Genomic DNA, 13,641 nt, shown 5'->3' with positions numbered 1-13,641 from the left:
ATTTTTTATTCCATTGCCACATCCTGGGAGACACTGACAATGAAAGCAGTCTCCTAATTCTGAGAGATCAGACAACCAAACATCCTGCCATCTCCTGAACAGAATTAAACAACAGGTTTCTCCATAGACAAGCATCAACCAAAGTCAGCAAAATATACGGGAAGGACAGGAAAAAAGGTGGAGTAGCTAAGTCTTTCACTGAAGTTACTATTAGAATCTGTCATATTTTAGAGAGCAAAATATAAAGAATTTTAAGAAACATAAAGTTGAGGGGTTAAAAGTATGATGTGCTGAGAGTCACAATCAAGACTGGAGCAACCAGACTGAAAAAGGCAAGAACAAAAGGTCACAGATGCTAAGGCTCAAGCCAAGGCCAGGTAGCAGAACAGAAGCAAGTTTAGGGTGGTTGTTCAGGTTGGAGCACTTAGAATGTCAGGGAGGAGGAGAACCGTAAGATCATTCTAAAAAGGAACACAAGGGGAAAAAAAAAGTACTGTCTGTAAAAGGTCCTATCTAAATCCAAGATCAAAGCAAGATGCGGCAGAGTCTGAAAAAAGTCTCATGACAGAAACACAGAAAACAGTGGAATCTGGCCACAGAAAGAGCAAGAAGTTCATTATCTTAGCAATTCCACAGTCAAGTGAGGACCAATGACGAAACAGTTTTAATAAAAATACACTGAGGTGGAAACCCTAGACCTTGTAAGCATCTCTTCCCAATCACTCTAACCTAAAAAGTGTTTTAGTATACAAAGCCAAACTGAAAGGAAGAAAAGGCTGAGTAGTTATGTAGCAAGTACATATGAACAATGCCTGCACGAAAATCTTCCTGGGTAAACTAGGAAAATAAAATCTATTGTAACCAAGTTTGCTCAATTTCAATGGACATTAGTCTTTGTTTCAATTAACTGTGAAGGCATAAATGTTGTGATGGGACTCCTTGTTCAAGGAATTTCAACTTAGAAAATAAGTGTGCAATGGTCCTTACCAAAAAAAAAAAAAAAAGTTAAAACATCAACCTCACTCATCCATTCTGAAAATATTTATTGCACATCTACTTCACGTCAACATGTTTTAGGTATAGAGACAAGAGTGTTTTCCATAAAGCTTATATTCTAGAGGAACAGACAGACAAGAACTACAAATGAGGTAGTTCAAGACAATATTAAGTTTTATGAAGAAAATACAAAAAGGTAAAGGGAGAATATTTACTGACCTAGAGTGTACTTCTTACATAATATGTCAGGACTGAAACATGAATGCTCATTTGGCTGTTCTCTGAACTCTTCAGAGTATAGCAACAACAGGAATAAAGACACTTAGTCAAAAAATGAGCTTGGCATTTGGAAGTAAAGTTGATGTGGTAGGAACCTAGTGATGGAAAAGATTAAGATGAAAAGAGATATAAGTAAATAGGAGTCAGATAAGTAAGGCTTTGCAGTATTGGTGGAGTATTAGGTTGAGAAGAGAACAGAAGATGAGAATATAGCAGTAGAGACTACCAACCACTCTTTAAAGTTCTGCTATCAAAACTTTGGAAACACTATAGTGGAAACACTACAGCATGTTGGAGTGCTGATGTCAATGACCCAGAAGAGGAAGAAAATGATGATACAGGAGAAAAACAATAACTGTAGAAGCAATATTTTCAGAAGGCAAGAGGAAATGGAATCCAGGGCATAAGTATAGGAATTGGATTTTGCCAGGAATAGAGATGCTTTATCCATTAATATAAGGAAATTAGCAGAATGGGTAGAGATGCAAGTAGGCTAGTAAATTCAGAGGTAGAAAGAAGAGGAAATTGCCCTGTGGCGGCTTTCATTTTCCCAATAAAGATAAAGTCTAAAAGAATGAGGCAACAGAAGAAAGAAAAGGAGGGTGTAAATTGGAGATTTAAGGAAAGAGGAAAAGGTTTGAGACACTGATTTTCAATAGACATACTAGGGAATTGTAGGAATGCTAGCAGTAATGAGTGTGCATTTGAAATAGAGATTATACGCTTAAAACGAGACCAGTCAGCAAGGTTATCTTCGTTTTTCTCCATCCATGTTCAGCTCTGAGGTTTGACAAACAAGTTGGCCAAGGTGGATTTAATCAGTTGAAATTGTGCCAAGTGAGTAAAACAAAAGAGTACAGGGGCAAGAAAATTAAAGGCTGTTTTCAGTGGAGTGACTACAGGATGGACCACTAAATCTACACTGAGAAAGCAGGGAAGAGGACTTGGATGCTTCACAAAGCATGTTTTATATCCCCAAGCGGTCTGTAAACTCAAAGACAAAAACCAAGAGTTCTATACTACATATACCTCACCAAAGAACACTACAGTGAAGCCTCTGCTAACTGATTAAATGAGTCTTCTCCATATGCCAGAACTCCACATAACATAAACTCATCAGATTTTTTAAACTTATTAAAATGTTTTTTAAAAAGCAGCATTCCAAAGACCTTGAAAAATCAATTTATGGTTGACATGACGTTTTTGTTCTTAAGAGCAGGTGATTGGGTTCCCATGATTATTTCCATAGAAACAAAGATTAATAGCCGGACAATAACCAAAGGAACCCTGGCAATAGAAATTAAACTTAACCACCATTAATTACCTTCATATGGGAAAGTAAAGCCTAATTACTATGGGGCACCCACCTCAGAACAACTCCCCCTGTCCCACAGAATCTAATCAACTGCATTTCTGGGCACTTAGCAATGCTAACTAGTCAAATGAATTGGGACTTGGACACTACTGCTAACTATAGCCTATATCATTAAATGAATTTAAAATAATTCTAGAAGCAATCTGATCATCTGCTAAAATACTTAGTTTATAAGAATCTCCCCTTATCCTCAGGGAACACATTCCAAGACTCCCAGTGGATACCAACACCACGGATAGTACCGAACCCTATATATACACTATGTTTTTTCCTATACATACACACCTGTGATAAAGTTTGATTTATAAATTAAACACAGTAAGAGATTGACAACAATAATAAAATAGAACAATTATAACAATACACTGTAACAAAAGATGTGAATGTGGTCCCCTCTTCTCAAAATATCTTACTGGACAAATATAATGCCTTTTCCATCTTAACTAAGCACTTATCACACACTGTGGCCGCACCCTTTGCAGTCTGAGTTGCGACAGCCAAACTAGCACAAATTTCTTTTTCCTTTTCCACAGTTATGGATAGACGATTCGTTCTTAACGTGGAAATCAGCAACCTCGGCATACAATTTTTTTTCTTTCCTTACTAAGTCAAGGGCTTTCCCTTTTTCACTTAAAGGAGGCACTTCACGGCTTCTCTTTGGCATATCCAAATTTCCAAATTGTCAGCATCACTAGGCTTGCATTTTGGGGCCATTATTAAGTAAAATAAGGGTGACCTGAACACAAGCCCTGCGATACCACTGATAATCCAGATAGCTACTAAGTGACTAACAGGTGGGGTACATGGGACAAAGGGATGATTCATGACCTAAGTGAGACAGCACGAGATTTCATCATGCTACTCAGAAAAGTTCGCAATTTAAAACTTATGAGTTGTTTATTTCTGGAATTTCCCATTTAATATTTTCAGACCACAGTTGACCACAAGTAATTGAAACCGAGAAAAGCGAAACCGCAGATAAGGGGGGACTACTGTATATAAATTACGGAAAGCCCTTTGTTTTCGCTACTTTATTCTTTTCATATTTAAATAATGTCAAGAAAATCCTAGAGAACACAAAACATACTTTTAGTAAGTTAGATTCATATAAAAAGTATCACCATCTTTTGTACTCAGGAGATTTCTAACTATTCTTTTCCCAATGTCCAAAATATATGGTTTAGTCAGATCAGTTCAGTGAAATAAAGAAAAATTGAGACCTGAAAGAATGTTAAGGAAGAAAAAGAGATAAAAGAAGGTTTGGTTCCCAGGTTGTGTTCCTACTTAAATCACCAAATAGAACACACCATTAGCAGAGAATTAGAACAGCTTCCTTATCTGTAATATGAGAATACTAAAGTAGATACTTATACTAAAGTTTTCTTTCTGCTCCAAAATTTCTATTCCCAAACTAGTGCTTTGGACTTCCCTCTTTCAAAGGCCTTTTTGAAAAGGGGTGCTAAAAGATTTAACCTTTCAATTCATGAGCCTATCACATATTTTCTTTCTCTGAATTACAATTAACAGAAAAGCCTAGAAAAAAAAAGGATGAATATTTTAAATCAGAAAAAACTAGGCCAGCTAAGCTAATTATTGGCAACAGTCTCCAACATATGCAAGTTCTTGTTTCTCATTCACTCTTCTCACACCCATTCTCGTTTATTTCTTCTCTCCCCAAGCCTTAAGCCTAACAGTGGGATCACACAGTCCTGAATGACTCCAGAGGACTTTTAGGTTAGAGAACCCAGAGGCAGAACTTATTTGGGAAAACAGGAGCTAACCGTTTGCTAATGAAAGTCAGAGGTTCTTTCTTATCTTTATATCCCCATCACCAAATAAAATAATAGATATGTAATAACAGATACCTAAGTTAACTCCGCTATATAATTTATTACACCAGTGATTCTCACCAGTGATTTCTTTTTAGAAATGCAAAACTTCAGGTCCCACTTAGACTTACTGAATCAAAAATTTGGGGAGTAAGTTTCAGCACTCTGTTTAAAAAGCTCTCCAGGTGATGCACACTCAAGCTTGAGAACCGCTGTATTAATAAACATGTCAGGAAACCACCTTCCTGTTCATTACTGCTGGCGGCAAGCAAACAAACAAAAATGCTGATTTTTCTCAGCTGCCACCACTTACAAATGCTTGGGCCCACATTATGCTGTCAACCACTTAACTTCTGTTTCCAGCCCACACACAAGATGAACTTTAGAGTCAAATAACTTGAGTTAAACTTATGGCTCTTAGAGTTAACAGCTGTGTGACCTTATCCAAGTTAATTAAACTCTTGGAGCCTCAGTTCCCTCATCTGTAAAGTAGAAATAACATCACAGACCTCCATGAATAAGAGACAGCTTACAGAAAGGTGTCTAGGAGAGTGCCTGGCACACAGCAGACCATCAATAAATGTAAGATCCTTTTCCTTTCTTCCCTACCACCTGTACCAAGTCCCTGCTACTTTACACAGACAACACCCTAAAGAAGACAGCACTTTAGCACCCCTCTGAGAAATGTTACCAATGCCTCCCATACAGAAAAGCTCTCTAGTGAGGTTTTTCTTCTGGAAAATACCACAGGAGAGGCATGAAGTGTTAAGAGTCCTACAGAACAGCGATTCTAAAAAGGTGGTCTACAAGCTAGTGGAAAAAGCAAATCATTCAAAAGTGTGTACCTGTGTAACTTAAAAAATAATTGATGTTAAGCAGAACATAGGCAACTTTCTCTTTAGTGGCCATAATTAATTAATGACAACTGGGGATTAACGCTAAACTTCACCGGGTAGGAGGTGTTAACATCAGAAAACGCAAAAGAACTGGAATTCATGACCTATATTAAAGTGGTCCAGGCATTCAAATTTCACTGTCAAATTCTTTGTCCCAACGTTATCACACTATATATCTTGATTTTGGGTTCCAAAAAATATATGGTCTCCAGGGGAACCCCCCCCTCCAAAAAAAAAACCACTGCCATAAATGACACCTAAAAATTGGAAAGTATTACTCCTTTTTGTAAGTTTAAAATTCTGAGGGGATTTTACCGTAAACAATTCCCAACTTCAGCTCCTCACTCCCTCTAATATTAAGTCCATTATTAAACTGTTTAATTTGACTACTAGCCTATTCATGGGGACGAAAATAGGTCAGTGCACGTGGTATGTCATTATACTCGAATATTTCGCAGGGTAACCAAGTTAGGAGCATCAGTTCAACGGGCACTTGCAGGTTTCACTCTTACTCCTCAAGCTGACAACTAAGACGGGACAGCCCTCCGTTTCTGCTGTTCTGTTACAGTAGCCAACATTCCCAACTGTAGGACCGTAGTGAAGCTTAAGCATTCGTATCTTCTTACGGGGACATTTTTTCAGAGAACTCGTAAAAGGAAAGCTGAACCAACAACAGGCTGGGAACTGCAAAGCCACAAACTTAGTGCCCTGCCCGCCGGGAGCTTGAATGCCAACACCGGCTCCTTAACGCAGCAACCTAACAACTTCTAGACACAAGACAGAGCGGAGCGGGGTGATGGTTACTCACTTTTAACATTCAACACTTTCCCCCTTACCTTACCCAGCAGGACATCCTCCCCACCGCCAACCCCCCGGAACTCCAAAGCCAAAGAAGCCCCCCCTTGGGCCACCTTTACCGCCTCCTCCCAGCACCACTGACCAAGAGTCCCCAGGCGCCAAGCGAGGGTCCCGAGCGAGGCCGGGAGCCGACGGCTGCCCGGGTCTCCGCGTCCCAGGACGCCCCAGAAGTCGCTGCCCGGTGCCCCGCTTCCCCCCGACCCTATCGGCCCCACTCCTCACACCAAACCCGCTGTCCCGGCCCCGCGGCCCGCCGGTCCCCGCACCTCTTCCCCAGACAAACCCGGAACCGGGAGCCGGCCCCCGCCCAGGGGCGGGCTTAGGCCCAAGCCAGGCCGCGGAGTCCCCGGCTCCCGCCCCACCGCCCCGGCCGCCCCGAGACTCGTGCCGGGACGGAGGCGGGGAAGTGCTGCGAGGCCTGGCCCGGGAGCCCGCTCCTCCGGCCGGGGCAGGACACGACTCACCTTCGTACTGTAGGTCCACCAGGACGAGCAGGAAGGGAAACACCGAGCCCAGCCGGCTGGTCACAGAGCCGGGGGCCACCATGTCCGAGGACGCGGGCGCTGACGAGGAGCAAAGGTGCGGGGCCCACCAGCCCCCGCCGGCGCTCACGCTGCAGCTGCGCCCGCCGTCCGCTCTTGCTCGGGCCTAAGGCGGCTGGCGCCCCGCGGAGGAAGGCAGCGGTGGGCGGGGCCGGGGTGGGGCTACGCCCCGAGCGCCGCCGCCGCCCAATCGCCTTCTTCCTGGCCACTTTCCTACTGGGCTCGCCGGGGTCGTGGTTCGCGCTGATAGGCTGTGGGGGCCGCCGCCCCCGCCCCTTCTCTGATAGGATAACGTGGAAGCACGAGACAAGACTGCGTCCGCCTGCGGTGGAGCTGTCAGGAGCTCCAAACCTCCGCGGCGGGCCGGAGGGAGGCGGCCGGGGAGCTGTGTGGCAGCCGCTGAGTCCGCATGCGCAGGCCGCGGAAGCCTTTTTGGGCCGGTCTCCGCGCGCTGGGTTGGCGAGGAGGAGGACGTCAGCAATCAGAGGTTTTCCAGTGTACTGTTTGGAGAAAGGTGAATCCGCCGCGTCCGCAGTGCGAAGCCAAACCTGGCCCCAGGAAGTCTGCGTGGATCGGGGAACAGGACAAAGTGGCAGAGGCTGCTACCTCCCTCTGAGAGTCTCGGAACCTACACGGACCGCCCTAAAGAGCTGTGGAGAAACGATCAGGAGAAGCTCGGGCTCGGTAAAGTAGGGTGAGCCGATGGAGCCGGGAGCATGTCAGGACAACCAGGTACATTAGGGACGTAAGGGAGGTAAGTGAGAATGGCATGGAAGATTGGGACCCATTCCCCGACTGTCCAGTGGACCAGCGTGTCCAGAAAAAGAGCAATTCTGGAAGATTTTGTGCAGAAGAAACCAGGGAAGCACAGCAGCTAAGAGAGCAAAGGGCTCTTGAGAGTGCAGCCAACGTCAACTATAAGGAAAAAAAGAGAGACCTGTTAGGACGGATCTTGTATCTTGTGCTCAACAGAGGAAACTCAACAAGGTAAAATTCAAGTTACACAATTTGGCGTTAAACTTGTTCACCGCCACTTCCTCCGGCGTCCTCAACACAACGCACACTCTGCACCAGTGATGTTTCACATGGGACGAAACAGTAATGCCTTTCTGTGTTAAGCGTTGTCAAGTGCAAACTTATTACTTTACCAGTGGGTATGCATTTGCTACCTTGGTGCTACTGCACACTTTAGAACTCATGAATGATAAATGGCATAGTGAATTCGTTATTTCCTACAAATACACTCAGGAGGGTAAAAGCTTTCTAAGCTTTTATTCCAGAGGGAACTAAGCAAAGGAAATGGTTTGGAGAAAGGGAAAACAAACAAAACACTGAGTCCCTCAGTAGTTGTGGTGGAAAGCAGTATAATATAATGTAAAGAGTGGAGGATTCAGATTCAAGAAATGTAGTTCCACACCACAGCTCTTATCTAGGTTATCTTCATCTGTAAAATGGGTATGATACTGATGGCCTCAAAGGTTTGTTTTGAGGTTTCATGAAGTGGGTAAAAATTCTTGTAAATTATAAAGTATTATACAAGAGCGAATCATGAGGCTCCTCTTTGCTTTTTTTTTTTTTTTTTTGGTTTCTCCTTTTCCTTATCGACCATCACAAGGTGGTGTTAGTGAAAACAACAGCAATGATTTCAGTGTCTACAAGTAGTGAAGACATCATCCAGATGAGGTACCGTTGCCAAGGCAGCCAACATTGCTGATCAAAATGGAGAAAGAGTTTTGTAAACAAATAATACTACTCCATGAATTATCACCAGAATGCTGCCTGTGATTCTGGTCTTAAGGAAGAAGCAGTGCTAAAGAAGTTCTAAGGATGGAAATTAAAAATGATTAACGAGAGGAAAGACCTTGTGCTATAGATAATAAAAATAACAAGGGCCTTCATTGTTGAGTGATTTTGGAAATTCATTGATCAAATTGCATAGCCGTGAATCCTAAAGTCTTAAAACTAAGATTTACAAAGTATCTCTTGAAAGAGATAATTTTACAACAAAGAAGGAAACATCATTTTAAACAGCAATGTGTACAGTGCTAAAATTATCTTTATATGTATAAAATGCTTAGGAATGTTTTCTCCAATGTTCATCTGGGCATAGTTTTCACCTGATCACTCTTGCCAATAAAACCAAAGTAATCCAGTGATTGTAGAGAAAATTATAAATATTGTTTGCATTTATCAACATTTATGCAGTCCTTTTTATTTTTATTTATTTACTTTTAAAATATTTTATGTATGTATGTATTTATTTATTTGGCTGTACCAGGTCTTAGTTGCAGCACACAGGATCTTTAGTTGTGGCATGTGTGTGAGATCTACTTCCCTGACCAGGGATCAAACCCAGGCCCCCTGCATTGGGAGCGCAGTGTCTTAGCCACTGGACCACCGGGGAAGTCCTGCAGTCCTTTTAAAATTAAGCATAAACACCACACTGTAATTGATAGAACCTATTCATTATGATAGTAAAAGATAAAATAATGGTAGAATATTTAAATTGCACTATATGCAAAACCAGCAATATTGTATAATTTCTAATATATAAAAATATATTGATCTATGTTTATTGACCAGAAAAATAATTTTGGTAGAGAGTAGTGGACAGATCTAGAACACATTTTTTGGAGGAAAGGAGATCAGATTTGCTGATGGATTAGCTCTGGGGAGAAGTAAATGTTCAAAAGCAAATATGATACTTACAACATCTTTTTGCACCACATTAAAAACAAAATAGGCAACATTATAATGAACATAATGAATGCTGAAGTATACATCCTTCTGCATTTATCTTTATGAACTTGTGCTTTCATTTCTATAAAAGGGTTTTCTAAAAGTGGGATTGCTTTGTCAAAGAATGTGTACACTTAAAAATTTAAGATGAGGATGTCCCTGGCAGTCCAGTGGTTAAGACTCCGTGCTTCCACTGAAGGGGGCGCGGTTGGATCCCTGATCAGGGAACTAAGATCCCCCCATGCCGTGCGATGCGGTCAAAAAATTAAAAATAAATAAATAAAAATTTAAGATTATTGTCAGATTATTTTCCCTAAAAGTCAGGGTAATTTGTATTCCTAACAACTATTTATGCCCCCACATACTCACCATCACTAGATATAATTGATTTTCATAGTTCTTGACAAGCTGATGGTAAAAACTTACCCTTCTAAGTCAAGTTTACTACTTGATTGCAGGGATTTGGGGACTCTGATCAAACTTTGGTGTTCTCATGTAAACATTCGGCTTTAAAACCATGTCCTGTCTTCTGTCTGCTTGTCCACCCTCTTTTATGTTAGGAGGCTTCTGGCCACATCAGTCTCTGCTTCCTTCATCACATCGTTTTCTCTTGCTTTTGACCTTCTTGCTTCTGTCTTGTAAGGATCTTTGTAATTAATTATTTAGGGCCCACTTGGATAATCCAGGATATTCTCTCCCTGCAAGATCCTCAGTTTAGTCACATCTGCAAAATCCCTTTTTCCATAAAAGATAACGTTGTCGGGGGATCAGAATGTCGACATCTTCAGCGGGAACACTATTCAGCTTAACATGATACTCCCCCCACTTCAGGAGATAGACCTTAAGTCCCCTCTCCCTTGAATGTGGGCTGGACTTATTGACTAACTTTTAAAGACTAGAGTGTGGAAAGGGGAGAGTGGAGTAACTTTACAGTGGAGAAACTGGCAAACACTACCTTGGCCAGGTGGTCAAGGTAAACATTACCAATATTAAGTTATATTGATCCCATATAACCCCCTGATATGAGGTCAGGAGAAGGACACTTCACTTCTGTGATATTCTTTCCATTGTATAACCTAGTCTAAATATGAAAAAAATTCACATAAACCAAAATTGAGGGACAGTCTATAAAATACCTGATCAGTACTCCTCAAAACTTAACAGACCAGAGGAAACTAAGGAGACAGGATGACTGACAGGTCTGTCTTAAACCAGATCCAGAAATAGAAAATGGATGTTACTGGGAAAACTACTGAAGTCCAGATAAAGTCTCAAGTTTAGTTAATAGTAATGGGCCATTACTAACTTTCTTAGTTTTGACAAATGTACAGTGATTGTATGTAAGATGTTGGCAATAGGAGAAAGTAAATAAGTGTTTAGGACCGCTCTGTAGTATCCTTGCAGCTTTACTCTAAAATTATTTCAAAAATAAAAGTTTACTTAATTGTGAAGGGCCTGAGTATTTTTAAATCACCTGTAATGAGTGTTTGTATCAAATGAGTTTTTCTGCATCTAAACTTCCTTTTCCTTGAAGAAGGAAGAGAGTTAGTACTTTACAGAAATAGTTTCTTAGTTGTCTGAAACCAGCTCCTCTCTTTTCTTTCCTGTTTTTCCTCTCTTTTCCCTTCACTTGGGAAATTGTTGATTACTTGATTTAAAATCTGTTCTGTACACGCTCTAGGAATATTCTAGTCCAGATAATAAAAATATCTATAAGAAAAAGTTCATTAACTGTACTTTTTGTTTTTAAAATATGAACAAGTACATGTAAATGACAGCCTGTGTTAAAATAATTATTAGATAAATTTTTGAAGCATAACTTAAAGATTCTTTAACATTGGTCCTGGAATACAAGGTTTTAAATTGTATTTTTAAAGGTTCATGTACTATTTCTGATAAGTAGGTGAATCTTTGGACAATTGGGATGAGTTAATATTGATTTAAAGACAGCTCTATGTCCACCCTCATGTTCATTGCAGCATTATTTACAATAGTCAAGACATGGAAACAACCTAAGTGTCCATCAGCAGATGAATGGATAAAGAAGATGTGGTATGTATATACACACACAATGGACTAGTATTCATCTATGAAAAAGAAGGAAATCCTGCCATTTGAGACACATGAATGGACCCTGAGGTCATTATGTTAAGTGAAATCTCAGACAGAAAAAGACAAATACTCTACGATCTCACTTATATATGGAATCTAAAAAACCTAACTCACAGATACAAAGAACAGGGAATTCCCTAGTGGTCCAGTGGTTAGGACTCCTCGCTTCCACTGCTGGGGGCCCAGGTTCAATCCCTATTCAGGAACTAAGATCCCGCAAGCCACGTGGTATGGCCAAAAAAAGAACAAACTAGTGGTTGCCAGAGATGTGGGAAGGGGAGGGTTGCGAAATAGGTGAAGGTGGTCAAAAGGTACAAACTTCCAGTTACAAGATAAATAAGTCCTGGGGATGTAATGTACAGCATGGTGACTATAGTTAACAACACTGTATTGTACATTTGAAAGCTGCTAAGAGAGTAGATCTTAAAAGTTCTCATCATAAAGAAGAAAATTGTAAATATATGTGGTGATGAAAGTTAACTAAACTTACTGTGGTAATCATTTTGCAACATACACATATACCAAATCATTATGTTGAACACCTAAAACTAATACAATGCTATATGTCAAATTATATCTCAATAAAAAAAGAGACAGGGACTTCCTTGGTGTCGCGGTGTTAAGAATCTACCTGCCAACGCAGGGGACACGGGTTCGAGCCCTGGTCCATGAAGATCCCACATGCCGCAGAGCAACTAAGCCCGTGAGCCACAACTACTGAGCCCATGCGCCACAACTACTGAAGCCTGCGCAGCTAGAGCCTGTACTCTGCAACAAGAGAAGCCACCGCAATGAGAAGCCTGCGCACCGCAATGAAGAGTAGTCCCTGCTCGCCACAACTAGAGAAAGCCCATGCGCAGCAACGAAGACCCAATGCAGTCAAAAAATAAATAAATGAATAAAAATTTTTTAAAAAATGCCAACCAGAAAGTATTGAACTAGGTTATCAGGTATGATGCATTAAAAAAAAAAAAAATTAAAGAGACAGCTCTATGTCTTCTCCAGATTTTATTTTATTTTTAAATATTTATTTATTTATTTATTTGGCTGCACCAGGTCTTAGTTGCAGCATACGGGATCTTTTTCAGTTGCGGCATGTGGGCTCTTAGTTGCAGCATGCGGGATCTAGTTCCCTGACCAGGGATCGAAACTGGGCCCCCTGCATTGGGAGTGTGGAGTCAACCACTGGACCACCAGGGAAGTTCCTGTCTTCTCGAGATTTTACTACAATATTATATTTTATATACAATGGGTAAACTCTTCAAAACTGAAACCTTCTAAATTTCTAAGTTAACTAAATGAAATTATAATAACCAGTCTTGAAAAAGATTTCTTATGAAATTTCAATAACATAAATCATAAGGGCTTAGTCCTTATTTTCCAGATTCTTACATCTAAATCCAAATATATAAATAATTGCATGAAATGTAAATGTTATAAACACAGTAATTAAAAGAGTGTCAAAATGGATAATAAAAAAAATAACATGAGTCAACTATAAACGGTCTACAACAAAGGTAATACTTCACACTGTGGTCAATTAATTTCAACAAGTATGCCAAGACAGTTTAATGGAAAAAATGTAGTCACTCCAACAAATGGTGTTGGGACAACTGGATATCTACATGCAAAAGATTTAAATTGGACCCTTTCCTTAGACCATATACAAAGAATAACTCAAATTGGATCATACACCTAAATGTAAAATCTAAAGCTGTAAAACTCTTACAAGAAAACAGGAGTAAATCTTCATAATCTTGGGTTGAATAAAACCTTCTTAAATACAACACCAAAAGCACAAGCACAGAGGAAAAATAAGATAGTGAATTCCATGAAAATTTAGAAATTTTGTGCTTCAAAGGACACCATCAAGAAAATGAAGACAATGCACAGAATTGGAGATAAATTGCAAATCATATTTGGTAAGGGACTTTATCCAGAATATATAAAGAACTCTTAGAACTCAGGAATAAAAAGACAACCCAATTTTAAAAATGGGCAAAGGATCTGAATAG

At 40.4% G+C, this 13,641-nt stretch overlaps 1 protein-coding gene across 1 annotated transcript in view; it reads right to left on the bottom strand.

Moving 5' to 3' along the window:
• Positions 1 to 6,862, bottom strand: part of DNAJC3 (DnaJ heat shock protein family (Hsp40) member C3) — an 88,092-nt gene extending 81,230 nt beyond the window's left edge. Inside the window, exon 1 of the mRNA XM_068526977.1 lies at positions 6,698 to 6,862. Within this exon, the coding sequence (XP_068383078.1) occupies positions 6,698 to 6,779 (82 nt within the window). The 5' untranslated portion in view covers positions 6,780 to 6,862. The remainder of the gene's footprint in view (positions 1 to 6,697) is intronic.
• Positions 6,863 to 13,641: the final 6,779 nt, after the last annotated feature.

The sequence above is a fragment of the Eschrichtius robustus genome, chromosome 18 (genome assembly GCF_028021215.1).
Source record: "Eschrichtius robustus isolate mEscRob2 chromosome 18, mEscRob2.pri, whole genome shotgun sequence".
NCBI classification, from domain to species: Eukaryota; Metazoa; Chordata; class Mammalia; order Artiodactyla; family Eschrichtiidae; genus Eschrichtius; species Eschrichtius robustus.
Note: the sequence above shows the minus strand (reverse complement) of the source record. Positions and strands in the feature narration are given on the sequence as shown.